Source organism: Protopterus annectens, chromosome 14.part0 (assembly GCF_019279795.1).
Source record: "Protopterus annectens isolate FY-2018-M chromosome 14.part0, PAN1.0, whole genome shotgun sequence".
NCBI classification, from domain to species: domain Eukaryota; kingdom Metazoa; phylum Chordata; order Ceratodontiformes; family Protopteridae; genus Protopterus; species Protopterus annectens.
In genome coordinates this window covers 5,737,074-5,758,003 of record NC_056748.1, presented here as the reverse complement: position 1 = coordinate 5,758,003, position 20,930 = coordinate 5,737,074, and the positions used below count along the sequence as shown (strand labels likewise).

Below are 20,930 nucleotides of genomic sequence, written 5' to 3'. Positions count from 1 at the left end.
GTCAGGCTAATGGGGCGGTAGTTCCCGGGGTCCGTCGTGGCTCCCCCTTTGTGGAGTGGGATAACCGTTGCGGTGCGCCATTCAGTGGGCACAAAGCCTGAGGTGAGGCTATGACTGACTATGGTACTTGGGTAGGGTGCCAGTTCATTCTGTAGTTCGTGTAGAATGCAGCCTGGGATATTGTCAGGTCCCATGAATGCTGTGTTCTTGGCTTTAGAGAGTGTGTGTTTTACCTGTGCAGCCATGATTACAGGAACTTTGCATTCATCCAGTATAGAGATGGGCCCTCTAGGGGGTGAGAGGGGGGTAAAGTTAGCACTGAACCTGTCTGCCAGGATGTTGAAATATCAGTTGGTTCTGTGTATTTAGTGCCATTGTGCTGTAACTCAGAGCAGATCTGAGTGTTGCCACTGAGATGCTTGACATAGCTATAGAATGCTTTGTGGTTTGTCTTTAGAGTCAGTGGCAATTTTGTTTTCGTAACTAGCTCTGGAGGATTTTATGAGGGATCTCAGCTTCTTACTGAGGTTGACCAGGGAGTTCCTCCAGTTATGGGATTTTACTCTTTTTTGCAACAGTTTCTTTCGTCCGTTGTAGAGTTTGTTTATGGCAGAGGACCACCAGATTGGCTTCCTTTTTTTTGAGGATAGCATCTTGGTTCTATTAGGGATAGCATGATCCATGCACTCATGTAAGTGCTTATAAAGTGCATTTGTGTAGGATTCAGCAGTCGTACCTCTATTGTCAGTCTGCATGGGTGTCATGAAATTTGCCACTTCTGTCTTAAGAAGTGTGAAGTTGGCTTTGGAGAAGTTTTTTACGGTGGTTTCCCTAATTGGCAGTGGGGGCGAGATGTGGATGTCTAGGGTGATTAGCTTGTGGTCGGATCTGACCAACGAGGAATTGTCCTCTGGTGTGGAACACCGGTTGCCCATGTTGGAAATGACCAGGTCTAGGCTATTGCTGCCCCTGGTGATGGTGTGAATAAGTTGATCCAAGTCTTTGGAATTTATGAATTCCAGAAAACGTTGAGCAAAAGAGTTGGTACACGAGTAATTTTCCCAGTTAATGGTGGGGTAGCATTTGCTCATTGTGAATAGCAAGAAAAATCTATGCTAAGTGACACATCATGAAAATTGCAACTGATAAAAAAATATTAGGCTGAAAGAAAGATATCTCCTTTTTCGCTAATTTATTGTCATGTGCTGGTTTCTTGCAGTAATGATCTTTATAATTAACAGATAATATTTAAGCTTCTGCACTGGATAATTTAATGAGATAATGTGTAGAATTGTCATACTTGTTATGATGCAAAAAACTTTACTTAAGTGCAGGGGCAGCAGGCACATGCCAAAGGCGCATGCTTTCCTTGAACGTGACTACTGGATGCAAAGTGTCAGCAGTTGAATGCCCTTGCTGAAACCTACTTCAGAGGCATTCTCTCAATGTAGGATATGTATACACCTTTTCAGTCTGTTACACAGAATAAGCTGCAGTGTTGACAGTCTGATGTCAAGTGAAGTGGATACAGTGGTCAAAAATCTATGTCCAACAACACAGGAAGACAGTGACAAAATGCAACTTCTATTATTTATACTTCACACACTGCATAGACAGAAACAAAACAGTACAGCTTTCCTTACCCGAATTCCTACACCAGTGAACTGGTCTACAGATGGAACACTACTCTGGGATCCTGATCCTTTTTCACTTTCAGTACCACCCTCTCCTTCATCTTGAGATTGGCTGCCTTCAGCATCACCCTTCTTCATTACCAGAGTTGCTTTGCCACTGGGCACTAACTTTGAAAACACTTCACTGAAATTCTTTGACACCTGAAGAGAAAAAAATGTTTGCATCAAACAAGCCAGTTGCTTTCATAATGCAGATGAATGCATAACAGTGCACTGAAAGAAGCAAATAAGATTAACAAAATATGAACTGTATATTAAAATAGTTCAGGGTGGCAACTCTAGCTTTCTCCTAGATTACTAGTGAAATATTTTTTCATGCCTAATATGCTGTCTGTAACAGGAATTATTTCGGTTAGAATGTTTGTATAATGTGTCGATTTCTTTGTGGTTTGCAATATCACAGATGTGTTCATAAATTGGTGTTTTAACTGATCTTTCAGTTTTACTTATATAATATGCTGGATACTGATCACACTTTTCTAAATAAACAACCCTGGAAGTATTGCAGTTACTTTTTGAAAGGTAACATAACTTTAAGAATGCTGACCAGTGCAAGGGTTTGCACCTTTGTAATGCATGAACACTGTCTGCAACAACCACAAGAATATGTCCCCACTTCTTGGGGTAAAACCGCTGAAATTTTATTTTTAAATAATTGCTTGAAATTTTGAGTAATAAATGTTGGTGCTACCCCACCATATTAAGAATGTATTTAACAACTTTAAAAATATTCCAGTTACGCTTTACTATCTTCTAATCTCACTGAAAAAATGGTTGCGTTGGATGGCAAATGCTTTTTCATATTTCACCTCATCAGTATTTTGGGGGGGGGTGGCTTACTGAGCCCCAGACCTAATTGGGGTTTGAATCCCTGCTCCCCAACCATCATACACTGCTTTGATCAAGTTGTCAGCTAAACTCTTTGGATATCCCCTTACAATACACACGTTTAAGCTTCATACCAGGATGTAATTCTTGCAACATGAATAGCCTGACCTTTTACTAAACTTTTCTCTTGGAAAAAAAAAATGACAACTGGAAAAGTGTAAGTAGGTGTTGCAAAAAGTTTATTTTCTGTAAATATAAGATTTAAACCCCTGTCCAGGGTATCCAGATAATTAATCTTTTCCTTATTCCAGCTGTAGGTGGACTTTAAATATTGAGTGGAAGTACTCAGGTAGGTGAGGAAGGAATGAATTTCATCCTCTGTGCCATCCCACAAGATAACATCATCATCCAAAAATCTAATATACAAATGGAGGTTCTAAAAAATCTACTAGTAACTACATATTGGTGTTCCCAAACTAATAAAGTATTGGTAAAACCTGGGGTGCATGCTATACCCATGGTGACACCCTTAACTTGTCGAAAGTAATTGCCTTCAAAACATATAAAATTATTTTCCAAAATCAGTGACAAATTCCACCAATAAAGAAAAGCAATCATGAGATACTGGGGAAACCTATGGAGAGTACTATGGAACATTTATAGTCCTTCGTGTTTAGAAATAACAAAATCCCGTGAGTCTTTTATAAGGTGCGGTGTTGCTGCAAACATGGGTTTCACCCACTGGTCAACAAGTACTGCCCTAGGGTGGGTTTTTGACCTCTGTGCTGAAACAATGGGTCGAATGGGGTGGTTATGCACATATTTGTGGATTTTTGGAATGCCAAAAATAGTGGGGATGGCAGGCTTAGAAATGTAGAAGCCTCTATCGATATGCTGATCCAGAAAGTACAGTTGTGTACACTTACCATAAATGTAGATGTTCGAGTGTATTCACTGTTGCAGTCATCACACACTTGGGTTAGCTGCCTGCAGGTAGCCCTCAGTTGGCCTGAATACCTGAGACTTAATATTTCTACGTCGGATGCTGTTGCTCCAGGACTGATGTCAGGTCGTCAGGGGTATAAAAACAGGCAGCCGATGCCATTGCATCAGTTTTTTCTTGCCCCAAATGTCAGGAGCCCCACAAATAGGGAGCTAAGTTATGGTGGGGGAAAACACCACCAGTAAAAAGTAAATACCAAGTGAGTAAAAGCTACAGAGAGGAGTGAGAGAGAGAGAGAGAGAAACCAGGAGGCTGGAGGGAGGGAAACCAAGACTACAACAGTGAATACACTCGAATATCTACATTTATGGCAAGTGTACACAACTGTACTATGTTCTTCGTGTTTCACTGTTGCAGTTATCACACTTGGGTAGATTCCCAAAGCTGAAGAAAGGTGGAGGCAGTCAAGAAGAGTTAGGGCTGGCTAGTATGCTTTGCAGGACTGCTGTTGCAAAACCTGCCCTGGATTTGGAAAATATAGGCAGGTGGTAATGCTTGGTGAAGGTGTGTACAGAACTCCAGGTAGCAGCTTCCAGGATGTCCCTGGTAGGGACTCCCCAGAGAAATGCTGTAGAGGTAGATGTTGCCCTAGTGGAATGTGTTCTGACCCCCTGAGGGGTTGGTTCCCCATGATGCTTGTAGCAGAAATGGATGCAGTGTACTATGCATTTGGAAATTATTTGTTTTGAAATAGCCTTGCCCTCGGCCCCTGTTGCAAAGCTGACTAGTAACTGGTCAGATTTTCTGAAGGGCTTAGTCCTATCAAAGAAGAATATGAGCTGTCTGTGCATGTCCAAGGAGCGCAGGATCCTTCCCCTTTATTTTGAGGATTAGGGAAGAAGGTTGGCAAATGGATGGATTGGTTGAGAGCCACAATGGTCACCACTTTAGGCATAAAGGAAGGGTTAGCCCTAAGGGAAACCCTGTCAGCATGGAAAATAATGAAGGGTTCCACAGCCATAAGTGCTTGTAGCTCATTCTTCTAGCTGAAGTGATGGCCAGAAGCAAGGCTGTTTTCCAAGAGAGGAATTTTAACTCTGCTGATGCTGCAGGCTCAAAGGGGGGAAGCGTGAACTTTTCCAGTACAAAGTTAAGGTCCCAAGCAGGGGTGGGTGCTCTCCTTGGTGGCCTTAAGTTGTTTGCCCCTTTCAGGAACTGTTTGATAAGAGGGTGCGAGAAGAGTGGTGTGTCAGTGTTGTAATGAGCCGAAATGGCTGAGGCATGTATCTTAATGGAGGAGAAGGACAGGCCTTTGTGGAGTAGATCTGCTAAGTAATCCAGGATTAGAGGCAGGAGGGCAGAGTTGTGTCCTCTGCTTTAGAATGAATCCAGGAGCAGTACCTTTTCTACTTATCAGCATAGGATTTTCTTGTACTGGGTCTTCTGGCTTCAAGAATGATGTCCAGCACCTGCTAGCTTAGGGCTGCTGGGGGATAATTCAAGGAATAAGCCAGGCTGCAAGACTTAGGGTTTGCAGTTGCGGATGCAAAATCTGTCCCTCCTGCCGAGAGAGCAGGGTTGGATTCTGGTGTAGGTGCCAGGGTGACACCAGTGACAGGCTGTGCAGGAGTGGATACCAGTGCTGGTATGGCCAGTCTGGGGCAATCAGAATTGTCCTTAGTCTGTCCTGTTTTATCTTGAGTAATACTCTTGGCAGAAGGGGCATAGGGGGAAAGACAGATTGAAAAATTTACCCACTGAAAAGGTAGGGCATCCACTTTCCAGGCCCTGTTGTGAGGATTCCTGGTGTAGAATTTGCTGAGCTGGTGGTTGCAGGGGGAGGCAAAGAGATCCACCTCTGGGGTCCCTCATTTCTGAATCAGAAGGTTGAAGGTGCTGAGCTCTAATTGTCACTCATGTGGGTCTAGAAGATTTTTGCCTAAGGCGTCTGCCAGTGAGTTTTGTTTGCCTGGCAGGAATTGAGCTTGCAGATGGACTTGCATGTCCAAGGCCGTGTTCCACAGGGCCATGGCTAACCTGCAGAGTGGGTAAGAGTGGGTTCCCCCCTGCTTGTTGATGTACCACATAACTGTGGTGTTGGCTGTTTTTATTAGCAGGTGTCCTGGAGAGAGTAGGGATCTGAAAGCTGTCAGAGCGTGCTGCACAGCTAGCATCTCTTTTTGGTTGATGTGCAGATGAATTTGACTTGGGCTCCAGTGACCCTGAATGCATTTGCTGTCCATGTGCGCTCCCCAGGCACAGTCTGATGCATCTGTGGTTAGGGTCTGGGCAGTGTGGGATTAAGTAAAGGGCAGTCCCTTGTTGTGGTTGCATGCTGCTGCCCACCAAAGAAACTCTGTCCTTAGACAGGGTATGATAGGAATGACAATTTCCAGGTCCTAAGAATGTTGGCACCAAAGACTTTTTAAGTACCATTGAAGTCTCTCCATATGCAGTCTGGCATATGGAATTAGTAGGCTGCATGAGGCCATAAACCCTACGGCCTGCAGGATTTTCCATGCGGATAGCTGGGTTCTGGTGACCATTAGAGTAAAATAGTCTGTCAGATAGGCTTGTTTTTCTGAAGTGAGGAATGCCATCTGGGATGCTGTGTCCAAGCTTGGTCCCAGGAATACAATCTTTTGACTGGGGACTAGCTTTGATTTCTTTTCGTTGGTGGTGTACTCCTGGGATATGAGAAGGTTATTTACAAATGTCAGGTGCTGCAACAGCAATTCCTCACTGTCCACCTGAATCAGGCAGTCAGCAAGTACGGGTAAATTTGGATATTCCTTTGCCTGCAGTAAGCAATAGCTGGATCCAGGCATTTTGTGAATACTCTGGGAGCAGTGGATAAGCCAAAGGGAAGTGCAGAGAAAGTACAGTTGTGTACACTTACCATAAATGTAAATGTTAGAGTGTATACACTGTTGCAGTCATTACATTTGGGTAATCTGCTGGCAGGTTGCCCTCAGTCGGCCTGAATTCCAAAGTCTTGGGTCCTGCGTCGGTTGCTGTCTTCTCTTCCATGACGTCAGGTCATCAGGGGTATAAAACATGCAGCAGACGCCATTTTCTTTAGTTTTTCTTGCCCACGATGTCAGGTGCCCCCAAAAAGGTAGCAACATTATGTATATATATATATATATATATATATATATATATATATATATATATATATATATATATATACATGCATCAATATAAACTTTACCTTCATCTACAAGCAAATACACCACATAGGTTGTAGAAGATAGAGAAGGAAAGATAAACTGTAGAATGACAAGGGGGATGGCGGGAGGGTAACCTGGACTGCAACAGTGAATACACTTGAACATCTACATTTACGGTAAGTGTACACAACTGTACTATGTTCTTTGGGTTTCACTGTTGCAGTCATTACATTTGGGTAGAATCCCAACACTATGGTTGGGAGGCTGGTGCTAAACAGCATTAGGTGAGTCTATAAGGCCCTGCAGCACTGCAGTGGCAAAGCCTGCCCTGGACTTAGAGTAGAGAGGCAAATGGTAATGCTTTGTAAAGGTGTGAACAGAACTCCAAGTAGCAGCCTCTACAATGTCCTTGGTTGGTACTCCTCTGAGAAAGGCTGCTGAAGTAGCTGCAGCTCTGGTGGAGTGAGACCTAATGCCCTTGGGCACAGGTTTGCCATGGTGTAAGTAGCAGAAATGGATGCAATGACTTATCCACTTTGAAATTGTCTGCTTTTAAATAGCCTTTCCTTCTGATCCTGCAGCATATGACACTAGTAATTGCTCAGTTTTTCTTAGAGCTTTAGTCCAGCTCAAGTAGAATTTTAGCTGTCTGTGTACGTCCAAGGAATGCAGAATTCTCTCCCCTTTGTTCTGCGGATTTGGATAAAAAGTTGGCAGATGAATTGTTTGGTTAAGAGCCACACTGGAAACCACCTTAGGCATAAAAGTAGGATTTGTCCTCAGAGACACCCTGTCTGGGTAAAATATGATAAAAGGCTCTACAGCCATGAGGGCCTGTAGCTCTGAAACTCTTCTTGCTGAAGTAATTGCTAGTAGCAGAGCTGTCTTCCATGATAAGAACTTTATATCAGCGGTAGCAGCTGGTTCAAATGGAGGCAGGGTGAGCTTTTCCAACACATAATTGATGTCACATGCAGGTAATGGTGATCTTCTAGGAGGCCTTAAATTTTTGGCTCCTCTAAGATACTGCTTTAGTAAAGGATGAAAAAGATTGGTGGCTCTGTATTGTAATGAGCCGAAATGGCAGAGGCATGGATTTTGAGTGATGAGAAAGATAGGCCTTTGTCAAGCATCTCAGTTAAGTATTGTAATATCTGAGGAATATGTGGTTCTGCTGTATCAGTTCCTTGTGCTTGATTCCAAGTACAGAATCTCTTCCATTTGTCAGCATAAGATTTTCTAGTACAAGCCTTCTGGCTTCCAAAATGACATTCATCACAGCTTTACTGAGAGGTGTCGTTTGTATGATTACAGGATTAGCCATGCTGCCAGGTTCAGAGTCTGTAGTTGATTGTGCAGGATCTGATTGTTTTGCTGGGACAGTAGTTGTGGTTTTTGAGGCAAGGTCCAAGCTGGGTATTGAGACAATTTCCATAGGATTGGGTACCGGTATTGGCGGGGCCAGTCCGGGGCAATTAATATCACCTTTGGCTTCTCTTGTCTGACTTTTAGGAGGACCTTGGGTAGAAGAGGCAGAGGAGGAAAGGCGTAAACTGATAGGTTTTTCCAACTGAAGGATAGGGCGTCCACTTTCCATGCTTGTCTGTGATAAGTCCTTGTGCAGAATCTTTTCAGTTGATAATTTTGAGGAGAGGCAAATAGATCTATGTCTGGGCTCCCACATTTCTGTTATGCTGAAAACTTGTGGATTTAGTTTCCACTTGTGAGAATCCATAAGGTTTCTGCTTAAATCGTCTGCCAGAGTGTTTTGTTTTCCTGGCAGGAATTGAGCTTGAAGATGTATTTGGTAGGTCAAAGCTGTGTCCCACAGTGCCATGGCTAATCTGCAAAGGGAGTATGAGTGTGTGCCCCCTTGCTTGTTTATATACCACATGACTGTGGTGTTGTCCGTCTTTATCAGTAGTTGTCCTGGATGAAGTAAGTCCTTGAAGGCTGTTAGGGCATTTTGAACAGCTAGCATCTCTTTCTGGTTATGTAGATGCAATTGATTTGGTGCCCATATGCCCTGAATGCATCTTCCTGCCATGTGGGCCCCCCAGGCATAATCTGATGCATCTGTTGTTAAGGTTTGGCTGGCAGGGGGTAGAGTGAAGGGCCGTCCCATGTTTTGGTGACAGGCCTTTGCCCACCATAGAAACTCCTGTTGCAGGCAGGAAATGAGAGGAATCATTGTTTCCAGACTGTGTGAATGTTGACTCCATAAACCTTTTAGGTACCATTGAAGTTTCCTCATATGCAGTCTTGCATATGGAATTAGTCGGTTGCAGGATGCCATGAGGCCCAGAGCCTGCAGAATTTGTCTTGCAGAAGACTGGGTTTTTGTTGCCATCAGTTTGAAGTAAGTAGTCAGTTGCCTTTGTTTGTCTGGAGTGAGGTAAGCCATCTGGGCAGTTGTATTCAAGCTTGCACCCAGGAATGTTATCTTTTGAGAGGGTACCAGTTGTGATTTTTTTTTTCGTTTGTTTGCCCTAGGCATGTTAGAAGCCTTTTCACAAATGCCAGGTGTCGTAGAAGAGTGTCCTTGTTCTCCGCTTGAATGAGACAGTCGTCCAAGTAAGGATATACTTGTATTCTCCTTTGTCTGCAAAATGCAATTACTGGTGCCAGGCACTTTGTAAAGACCCTGGGCACAGTAGATAAGCCAAAGGGCAGTGCAGAGAACTGGTAATGCATTAAGCCAGTCTTGAATCTGAGGTATCTTCTGCATGACTGTCTTATTGGGACATGCAGGTATGCCTCTTTTAGGTCTAAAGTCACCAGCCAAGCATTCTTGCCCAGCATGGGCAGAAGCTGCTGCAAAGTCAGCATTTTGAATTTTGGAATGTCCAGGTATGTGTTCAAAATCGATAAATCCAGTATTGGCCGCCAGGCCTTGTCCTTTCTGGGTACCAAGAACAGTCTTGAGTAAAACCCTTGTCCTTTTTCCTGTTCTGGTACTGTCTGAATGGTCCCCCCCTATCCATGAGGGACATAACCTGTTTCTGTGCCTCTGCCCATTGATTTTTCTGGCAGATCTGGCCAACCATTTGTCATTGGCAGAGTGTGGAAATGGAATCTGTACCCCTGTGATACGATGTTTAGTACCCACTTGTCCTGGGTTATTAACTGCCAATTTTGAGCAAAAAGTGCTAATTTTCCCCCTATGGGCACTGCCAAAAGAGAAGTGCTTGGTGTAGGCAGAGGGAAGTCATTGGGATTACTTTCTGTAGGTTTGTGCTTTATCTCCTCCAGATTTGGAGGTGGATGCGCCCCATTGTTTTGACCTGTATGAGTCTTGAGCCTGGTACCTGGAACCCTTAGGGCATCTGGATTTGCCCCTATGAGCTCTGTCTGACAAAGGAAAGGACCATTTTTTTTTGTAGGCCGATGTCTACAGCATCTGGGTGGCTGCACTTGTAAGAAATCTTTAACAGTTTGCATAGACTTAGCTTTGTCTTCCATTTTCTTTAAAACCTCTTCTGCCTTAATACAAAACAGAGAATCATGCTGTAAAGGTGCATCTAGCAATTTTGCTTTAACATGATCAGGCATGTCTCCTAATCATAGATCCAGTAACTGCAGCCCTGCAGGAGGCCTCTAAAGAATCAAAACACCACATTGCAAAGTATGCTTTCCAACTTGTTCAGCTGCATGCAATAATTCCTGCAATTCTTTATTTTCTGCACATTCTGAAATCAACATAATTTTCTGTTTCAGCAATCCCATAACATGTTGTTGGTACTTAAGCATATGAAATTAACAATTTAAGGCCGTGATTGCCAAGGTTGCAGATGTATAAACCTTTTTTCCCCATCTGTCCAGTGCCCTAGAATCTCTGTCAGAGGGGGTAGGGTTTTTTGCTGTTGAGGCCTTAACTCCCTTTGGACCCTGTGAAATAGTTTCAGGATCAGCAGCAGGGTTCTAAATAAAAATTTATGTGAGTCAGGGACCCTGTAATATCTGTCAGGCTTACTGGGAGCCGGAGGTAAGGAGTCAGGGGTCAAGCTGGACTCCGAAAACACATCATCCACAATGTCTAAAACAGGGGGAATGGCTAAAGGCTTGTGCTGAGGGAGAAGAAGGAAATCCCTGAGCCTCTTTTTTTGATTCTGAGAAGTCTTGACTCTTCCAGTGAAAATGCTCCCTCAAAGTATGCAAGGTTTCTCCAAATGAATAATCCTCAGGAAGAGATGCAGATGGAATTGACTCCTCAGCATCAGAATCCTTATAGGGGAGGAATAGGTAATTCCTCATCAGAAGAGGAATCAGAAGAAATAGAAACCTGATCTGAAGATTCATAATCAGTGTCTTGCTAGGCCTCTTATCTGGAGGGGGATGGGTACCCCTGATCAAGGTAATAAGGTGTCTCCAGCCATTTTGATCATCTGTTTTTTAGGCATAGTGGCCTGTGCACGTGGCTCATGCGTCAGTTTTTTAGGTTTAGAAGTTGCTTTTGTCTTTGGTTTTGCAGCTTTCGTCGGTTTGATGTACAAATGTTGAGGTCTAAATACACCCTCAGATGCTGGTGCCTGCTCAGTGGCTCCGGACCCATCCGAGGGAGATACATCCTTTGGTCCAATACCTTGAGTATCTTGCGGCATACTCCACATGAGTGTCGGCAGAGGCCTGCGACTCGAAGGTAGTGGGTATCAGGGCTGCAAATGTGCCTCACTGAGTACCGGCGAACCGGTGACTGGCTTAGGAGAAGCTTTGTCGTCGGTTCTGGATCTCCACTGCCTTTCTCTGTCCTTTTCTTTGCGTTTTTTATGTAATTCGGTAGTCGGATTGCTATTCAACAACATTTCTGGTCAGTTAAATCTGTTTCCAAAATACTTTGATGCAAAAATATACCAACGCTTAATAGTACGTTGGTTAAATCTAACACAAAACCGACAGCCAGGCACGTTGTGATCAGGGCCAGGCAAGGAATACAGTATAAATCAAAATCCTTATGAGGTATTTGCTTCCCACAAGTAATACAATTATTAACTTTTTCTGACATCGGTAAAAAGCAAGAAAAAAGTTTCCCCAATGGGGTACTTAGCTTTAGTGGAGACTTCAGTTCTGAAACTCAAACTCGAATATTTCAGTAGTTGGCCGACTGGCACTTGCGAAATGCTTCTGCTTCGGGCACTGTGCGGCAAGAAAGACTAAAGAAAATGGCGTCGGCTGCATGTTTTATACCCCTGACAAACCTGATGGCATGGAAGAGAAGATAGCAACCGACACAGGACCCAAGACTTTGGAATTCAGGCCGACTGAGGGCAACCTGCCAGCAGGCTACCCAAATGTAATGACTGCAACAGTGAAACACGAAGAACATCTGATAATGCATAGATCCGGCCCAGAAACATAGATATTTTCTGCATGACTCCCTTATAGGGATGTGCAGATGGTCTTCTTTTAATTCTTGGGTGACTAACCAGGCATCTTTGGCTAGCATAGGTAGAAGCTGCTGCAGGGTGAGCATTTTGAATTTTGGTACCACCAACAAGGTGTTGAAAGATCTAGGATTGGGTGCCAAGAGGCCTCTTTTCTGGGTACCAGGAAAAGTCTGGAATAGAATCCTTGACCTATCTGTTCCGCTGGAACCGGCTGAATTGCCCTGATAGAGAGCAGGGATAGAACTTGGTTTAGTGCCTCTACCCACTGGTTTGGAGGAAGGTCTGGGAACCCTTTTGGGGTTGGCAGAGAGGGGAAGTAAAATTTGCACCCCTTGGATACAATGCTGAGGACCCATTGGTCTTTGGTGATGGACATCCAGTTTTTTGCATGAAGGGCAAGTTTTCCTCCTAGGGGCACAAGCAGTTGGGGCAGAGGTGGGGAGTGTAGTAGAGAAGTAATTGTGAATTATTTCCGTAAAGGGATGGCTTAGCACTCCCTGCTTTGGAGGTGGAGGCACTCCATTGCTTAGATCTCTGCATACCCAGAGACTGTAGTCTGGGGGGCCTGTGTCCCCTGGGTCTAGTTTGAGATAGCCTGAAGGGGGCTGGAAAGGACCAGTGTTTCAAGTGGCAATGCCTACTGAATCAATGAGGCTGTACTTGTAAGAATTCTTTGACTGTCTGCATAGATTTAGCTTTTTCTTCCATCTTTTTAAGCACCTCTTCTGCTTTGGTGTCAAACAGATTGCCCTTGTTCAAAGGAGCGTCTCATAGCTTTGATTTAACATGGTCTGGCAAGGTCTGCTCCTTAAGCCAAGCATGCCTTCTCAGTATAGAACTAGTGACTGCTGCCCTGCAAGATACTTCTAGGGTGTCAAAGCCACACTGCAATGTATGCGTGCTGACCTGGCTTGCAGAATGCATAAGTTCTTGCAATTCTTTATTTTCTGCACAGTCTGTAAAGATTGCTATTTTTTGCTTATCAAGTTCCATAATATGTTATTGGTACTTCAGCATGTGAAACTGACAATTCAAAGTCCTAATGGTAAGAGTTGCAGAGGTATATACTTTCTTACCTCATCTGTCCAAAGCTCTGGAATCCCTGTCCGAAGGGATAGGATTCTTAGCTGTAGTTGCTTTGATACCTTTAGGCCCCCGGGAAATGATCTCTGGGTCAGCAGTAGGATTTTTGAAAAGGAATTTGTGAGAGTCAGGTACTCTGTAGTACCTGTCTGGTTTCCTAGGAGCAGGGGGTAAAGTATCTGGAGTAAGAGTGGATTCCATAAAGACATCAACAACTTCCAGGACGGGGGGTATTGCTAAAGGCCTATGTTGTGGCAAATCTAGAAATTCTCTGAGTCTCTTTTTGGACTGAGGATAGTCTTGGCATTCCTGATGGAAATGCTCTCAAAGTATGTAAGGTTTCACCAAAAGAAAAGTCCTCTGGAGGAGAGGCAGAGGGAATGGATTCCTCTGCATCTGAATCCTCAAAAGCAGATAAGGGCATGTCTTCATAATCAGATACCTTAGAGTCGTCGGAATCTTGGTCTGTTGAAGCTGCTGGGGACTGGTCTCTTTTTCTCTTAGCAGGGGATAAGGTGGTCTGCCATTTTAAGCATTAGATGTTGTGGCAAGGGAGGAGGTGCATGCACTTTGGTTGTCGGTTTTCTAGGTGTAGCCCATACCCTTGGCCTTAGAAACTCAGTAGTTTTAGATAGAACTGAAGATGCGAAAGAAGTAGTCAGTTTGTGTCGAACATCGGTAGTGTGAAGAACTTCCTCAAAAGCCGGTGCCTACTCAGCGGCTCCGGACCCATCCAAGCTAGAGACATCTGCAGGTTCCATAGTCGAATAAGAGTCTTGCAGCATACCGGACTCGGAACGGATCTCGGTAGAGGCCTGCGAATCCACTTGAAGCAGGCATCAGGGGCTGCAAAAGCACCTCACTGAGTACCGGCGAACTGGCGACTAGCTTAACAGAAGCGTCGTTGGCAGCTTTGGACCTGTGCGTTCTGTCTCTATCTTAATCCTTACATTTTTTCAGAATATCGGTAGTCAGATGGCTTACTGAAGCCATTTTGGAATACGGAGATAGAGCGCGAAAGTATTTAGCAACAATAAGGGCTCGAAGATGAAGAGTTCGGGTATTGAACAAGGCACAAAATCGACAGCGAGGTACGTTCATAGGTTCATAGGTTGGTACTAGGCTATCAGCCCTAGGGCCTATACAAGCCTAGCCATAACAATTCCCTGGCTATTTCTTCCCACATTTATTTACTTTCCTGGACCCCTGTCTCCAGGAGGCGACTGACGTGATCCCCTGGGAATTTCCTTTCTCCCATCCAGTCGTCAAGGTTCCTTTTGAAGAGGTCTAAAGAGGCACTCTGCTTGACATGTATGGGCAAATAGGTTCATAGGTTGGTCTGGCCTAAACAGGTGACGCAGTAAGAATGAAAATCTCTGTGTGGTATTTGCTTTCCACAGGCAAGACAATTGTTAACCTTTTTTGACATTGGTTAGAGCAAGCAAAAAGGATCCCCAATGGGGTACTTAGCTTTAGAAGACTTCAGGATGACTCAATTCGTAAACAAAAACTCAGGTAGTGCTTCTGCTTCGGGCTCCTTGGCAAGACTGATGTAATGGCGTCGGCTGCCTGTTTTTATCCCCCTGACAACCTGACGTCAGTCCTGGAGTGACATCATCTGATGCAGAAATATTACGTCTCTGGTATTCGGGCCAACTGAGGGCTACCTGCAGGCAGATAACCCAAGTGTGATGACTGCAACAGTGAAACACGAAGAACATCATGCCCTTCCATATAGTCAATTCTCTGGTGTGTGATATTAATTTGATTTCTGGATGTGTGGGAAATATGTATCTGTGTTGTGTAAAATGTCTGACATCACACTGAATAATAATGCACCTCAAACAAACCACCACCACCCCCTTTATCAGGCTTCATTGTGTGTATGTTACTGTCTTTTCTGAACAACTCTTAAAAGTTCTTTTTCTGTTTTAGCAAGATTATAAAAAAAAATACTCTTTTATTCTGGGAAAACGTAGTGTACATATCCTCCATAACTGCTTTTTCAAATAACTGGATGGTAGGGTGGGTTAAAAGTGCTGCATTTCTTAAGTGAACTCTTTTGTAACTTGACGCAGCCTGACCATTATTGGTCTTATCATGAAAAAGTATATTAAAGTTCAATTTCCTTGTGAATAATTAACTCCACCAATGAATCTGCAACATCAACTCCCCTCATGGGAATACATTTAAAACCTTTAAGAAATAGTGTAAAATGTTTTTTAGTAATCGGGTAAAAGGTGTAATTATAAATGTTAAAGCCTTTGTGTGAACAAGTTTCACAGTCGTGCAATTTTTATCTCCTCCTCTTCCCGGGCGGTGGTAGTTCTTCTGAGGGGAACAGTAATGGGCTTTATGGGGGGGGACTGCCCTGAATCTAGCATCTCTTTGGACTGACTCGCTAATATTTCTGAACATCTTGGTAGCTGAAAATCCTGGGGCTCAGTGGAGAATGGGTCCAACTCTTCTATGTTCCTAACTTGTTCCTTGTTGTCCTAGGGTCCACTGGGGAAGAATCCACATTGGATGGGAATGCGACTACGTTTCTGTCAGGTTTAAGGGGGTTCACTTGTGAAAAAGGGATAAGCCCTTTTGCTGTGGTACTATTTCAAATCCCTGTCTAGTTTACATTTCTTATGTAAGAATATGTTGTTGCACCTTTTAGCCACCTTATTTAAAATTCTCTCATGAAGTGTCTTATCTTTAGAAAACAAATCAATTAGTATTAACTGATTCAAAGTTTCAAGTTCTGTACTTAAAACACCTAGAAAGAACTCATTGTAATTAACAATTTTTTGTATCAATTCAAGTCCACATTTATCAAAACACTTAATAAAATCAGCAAACATTTCATCATTATAATGCAACCCAAAAGGGAATATATACATGCGTAAGCCCTGGGGTACAATGTTTAACTTAACACATTCCCTTAAGCAACTATTTTCTATTTGAATGCTGTTAAATTTACTATACCTCTTTTCAAAAAAAAAAAAACTGGGAAAGTTCATGCTTTGTCTGGTATTAACGTTATACACATTGGGATCTCCCGCCACAGTTTGAAAGTTAAATTCTTTTCAAGTATGTTGCTGAAGCTGAAAATACTAGCTGGACCATTAGTAAGGTTAATATTAGATGCAGAAAGGCCATTTTGCTGAGCAGTTACAGAGGACAGTGCAAGATTAAAAGAAGGTAAAGTACCTGCTACCTCAGCAAAAGTCCTTGTCATGCCTGCATTTAGACAGTGAGGTTTATTTGTGAATCTTGAAAGCCCATGACCCCCATCAGAAGCAGTAGTAGTTGTCTGTTGTATCAATCCATTTTGCACTGAAAAAGGGTATATCTATCACCAGAAACTGAAGAAGTTGAGATGTGCAGATGTGCATTCCTAATATGTCCTTCGCCATCCCGTTGAGAAAACAGTTCTATGAGCCTTGTAAGGTCTTCTTTCAGTGGAGAAACTCCCTCTTTTAACTGGGCTATCTCTGAAATGTTAGCCCACGAATTTGGAAGGTTAATATTGTCCAATGAATCCATTAGTAGGTCCTCACACACCAACAAAAACAGGAAGTGGAAGAAAGGTACAGTTATGTTGACCAAATTCAGAATCCAAATATAAATAACGCCACTGAGGATCCAATCACTGGTTAAAAAAAGAAGTTATGTCTTACCATAACGTTCCATCTGTGTTGTAGATCTTTGTTCATTCATTTCAGTTAGGACCTCGGTTCCGTCCTCGGAACTGATATGGCCGTTTCCCAGCTCGCACAAAACTGTCAGCTAAGACCTACCCATAATCTCCCTCTCCTAGTTACTCCAGATCGAGTTTGCCCACCCTACATAAAAGATGTAGTAACAGAAAAGACAGTAGGAGGCTCTGTCTGAGCAAATACCCTAACCAGGAGTTCCTAAAGTACACCAGGAGTCCAGGCAGGGGGAAGGAGGGTGGAAAGTAATGAATGAACAAAGATCTACAACACAGATGGAACGTTATGGTAAGACATAACTTCTTTATCTGATGTTGTAAATCTTTGTTCTTTCATTACAGTTAGGACTGAGTCCCCAGCTACTTGAGTCCTGGTTATCCATAAGGAAGAATATTCCTGAGCACCACAGAACCAAAAGATGCTCGTCTCTTGGAGGTCAGACTACATTTGTAAGGAGATATAAAGGTATAAGGTCTTGCCCAAGTGGCTGCTGCGCATATATCATCCACAGAGACTCTGGAATGAAAAGCTACAGAAGTAGCCACAGATCTGGTAGAATGAGCCTTTATTCTGGAAGGTAAGGATAGCTTACTCTGTTGGTAGATAAAGGTAATGACGTTTCTAAGCCAAGAGGATAAAGTCACTTTGGAAACAGGTTTACCCAATCTGGGTCCTGCAAAGGCCACAAACAATTTGTCTGCTTTCCTGAAAGATTTAGTCCTGCCCAAATAACAACGAAGCTGCCGATGCACATCAAGGGCGTGCAAAAGATACTCCCCTCTATTAGAATGCCAAGGGAAGAAAACCAGCAGGTCAATAGATTGGTTAATGGAAAAGCCAGAAATGACATTGGGCAAGAAAGAATGGTCAGTACGAAGGGACACCCTTTCCGTCTGCAAGATCAAGTAAAGACTCTTGACACTCGAGGCCTGCAGCTCAGATACTCTTCTTGCTGAGGTAAGTGCTACTAGAAGTATGGTTTTTCATGACAAAAAACATGAATCAAAGGGTTCTAAGGGAGAACCTGTGAGAGAATGAAGCACCAGAGTCAAGTCTCAGGGTTCCAAGGGAGGCCTGACCGGAGGTCTAACATGTAATACTCCCTTCAAAAAGGTCTTGCATAGGTGGTGTGAATTAACTGAAGAATTATCAAGACCATTATGAAAATTGGCGATAGCTGCTAAAAGTACAGTGATCGTTGAAGCGGAAGCTCCTGCATGTAAAAGAGTAGTCAGGTATTGTAGGATCTTTTGATTATGCATAGAGAAAGGGTCTAATTTCTGGTCTTTGGCCCAAATAGAGAACTTAGTCCATTTACTAGAATAAACTTTTCTAGTGGAAGGGTTGTGTGAGGCCAGAAGAATTTCACGAACAGGAGATGGGATGTCATGCAGCCTGGCAATCACTGGAAGTGGAGGAACCAAGCTGTGAGCTTGAGACTGTGCAGGTTCAGATGAATCAGTCCCTGAGGATGAGATAACAGGTCCTGGGAATAATCCAGAATCCACGGGCTGTGAATCAGATGAGGCCATAGAAACGGGAACCAGACTTGACGTAGCCAGTAGGGGGCAATGAGTATCACTTTGCTTCTCATCCTCGGAGCTTTCTGGAGAAATTTTGGGATGAGGGGAAATGGGGGAAAGGCATACAGAAGACCCAGGGGCCAATCATGCATTAGAGCGTCCCTCGGTAGTTCCCGAGGGGGGGGATCAGGGCAAAACAGCTTCTGCATTTGTAGTTTAGAGGGGAAGCAAGGCTTGCCCCAGTGCTGGAAGATTCGATCTGCTGTTTCAGGGCTGAGGGACCACGCGTGTGGCATCAGGATATTCCTGCTCAGATTGTCTGCAATAAGGTTGGAGCTCTCAGGAATATGAGTTGCTATAAGAAAGCGGTTGGAAACCATCGCCCAGTGCCAAATCCTCATGGCTTCCTGACACAGGAGGTAAGACCTGGTTCTGCCTTGCCTGTTGGTATACCAGACGACTGACATGTTGTCTGACTGAATTGCAATGGTCCCCGAGGGAAGGAATGCATGGAACGCTTGCAACTCTAAGACAAACTGCCCTCAGTTCCAGGACATTTATGTGCAAGTTGGCCTCCATGGGGGACCAGGTGCCTTGGACAGTCTTTCCTGAAAACCCCCTAACAGTGAAGCGTCCGTGGTCACCGCGGCCATGGGCAGGGGAAGACAGAAAAGTCGACAACAAAGATTTGTTTGTGGCTTCATCCACCATAGTATTTCTTCCTTGCAACGGTTTGTAAGGCGTATCATGTGGTTGAGTTAGCAATGACCATTGTGCAGAAAGGAGCCACTGCAGGATTCTCATGTGCAGTCTCGCCAGTGGTACTAACGTAATGGCAGCTGCCATGAAGCCCAAGAGTTGCAGTACAAGACGTGCTGGTACATAGGTCTGAGGAAGAAGGTCTTGGATGTGGTGTATTATTTTCAAAAGCCTGTGAGAGGGGAGAGAAGCTTGACACGATGTTGTGTTGAAGACCGCTCCAGTAAATTCCAGCGTCTTCGTTGGGGACATTTGAGATTTGTCTTTGTAGATTGTAATCCCAAGGGGAGAGTGAGATCTTGAGTGTAAGAGAGGCTGTGGACTAGAAGATTCCTGGTCGGAGCGGTAAGGAGCCAATCATCTAGATAGGGAAACACCTGGAATCCTTGTAGTCAAAGATGAGCTACCACAACTGCCATACATTTGGTGAACACTCGGAAAGGCTGTCGAGAGACCGAATGGCAGTGCCCTAAACTGGTAGTGATTGGCTCCCAGCCGGAGGTGGAGAAACCTCCAGGAGCGGTGATCTATCTTTATGTGGTAGTATGTGTCCTGGAGGTCTATATAGCACATCCAGTTATCCCTCACTAGGAAGGGAAGAATAAGAAGTTATGTCTTACCATAACGTTCCATGTTAGTTGTCTTCTTCTCGCCTTCTTTCTTGCTGGATGGGTTCAGAGCCGATCCTCTATACTATAGCTCGAGAGCTATTTTTACCGGCTCGAGGCAGCCCTATATCCCACAATACCATGCGCTAACTCCCCAGATCTCGTTTGGAAGCTAAGACATAGTATAAAAAGTAATATTATAATAATAATATTATAATCCTCTTTTACGAGTACAGGTTACCTGCTAGTAACACTAAGGATACCATGAAAGATGCAACATATTGTATCTCCAGAAATGGAAGGACTCAGAACCTCGAGTCTATCCAGGCTAGGGGCAGGAGGGAGAAAGAAGGCGAAGAAGACAACTAACATGGAACGTTATGGTAAGACATAACTTCTTAATGTTAAGTTGTCATTCTCGCCTTCACTCTTGCTGGATGGGACAGCGTCCCTAGCATCTTAGTCCTCGCTGGCTCAATGGAACAGACTCCTGAGTACAGTGGAACCAAAATCAGCTCTATTTCTGGAGGCTAGATCAAGCTTGTAATGGGCAATAAAGGTATGTTTGGACGCCCATGTAGCTGCTGCACAAATGGCATCTAGTGGTAACCTTGCTTGAAAAGCCGTTGAAGTTGATAGTGCCCTGGTTGAATGAGCTTTAGGCCTAGAAGGTAGTTGCCTGTGTCTCAACTCATACATCAAGGTAATAATAGATGTCAGCCATCTGGAAAGAGTAACTTTCGATACTGGAAGCCCTTTCTTGCCTGCAGTATAAGAGAGGAAGAGCTGGTCTGACTTTCTGAATTGTTTTGTCCTGTCTAGGTAATACCGTAATTGGTGATGAACATCTAATGAATGTAATTTTTGTTCAGCCCTGTTGGTATAATCTGGGAAAAAGACGGGCAAATCAATGGAGTGGTTTAGATTTTCTTCCGATAACACTTTTGGTAGGAAGGAAGGGTTTGTTCTGAGAGTTACCCTATCTTTATGAAAAACCAAATAGGGAGGGCGGACAGACAAGGCTTGAAGTTCCGATACCCTTCTGGCAGATGTTATAGCTACTAAAAACAGCCAAGAAAGAAGCTTGAGGGAGCAAGAAGCTGTCGGTTCAAAAGGGGGTAGAATTAGTGAGGTTAGAACTAAATTCAAATCCCATTGTGGGGGTGGATCTTTGACTGGAGGTCTGAGTAACAAGATGCCCTTGAGAAAGGCTTTACATAGTTTGTGGGAC

At 43.8% G+C, this 20,930-nt stretch overlaps 1 protein-coding gene across 1 annotated transcript in view; it reads right to left on the bottom strand.

Moving 5' to 3' along the window:
* SMC3 (structural maintenance of chromosomes 3) overlaps positions 1 to 20,930 on the bottom strand; it is a 2,445,376-nt gene that overhangs the window by 297,894 nt on the left and 2,126,552 nt on the right. Inside the window, exon 24 of the mRNA XM_044056330.1 lies at positions 1,644 to 1,835. Within this exon, the coding sequence (XP_043912265.1) occupies positions 1,644 to 1,835 (192 nt within the window). The remainder of the gene's footprint in view (positions 1 to 1,643; positions 1,836 to 20,930) is intronic.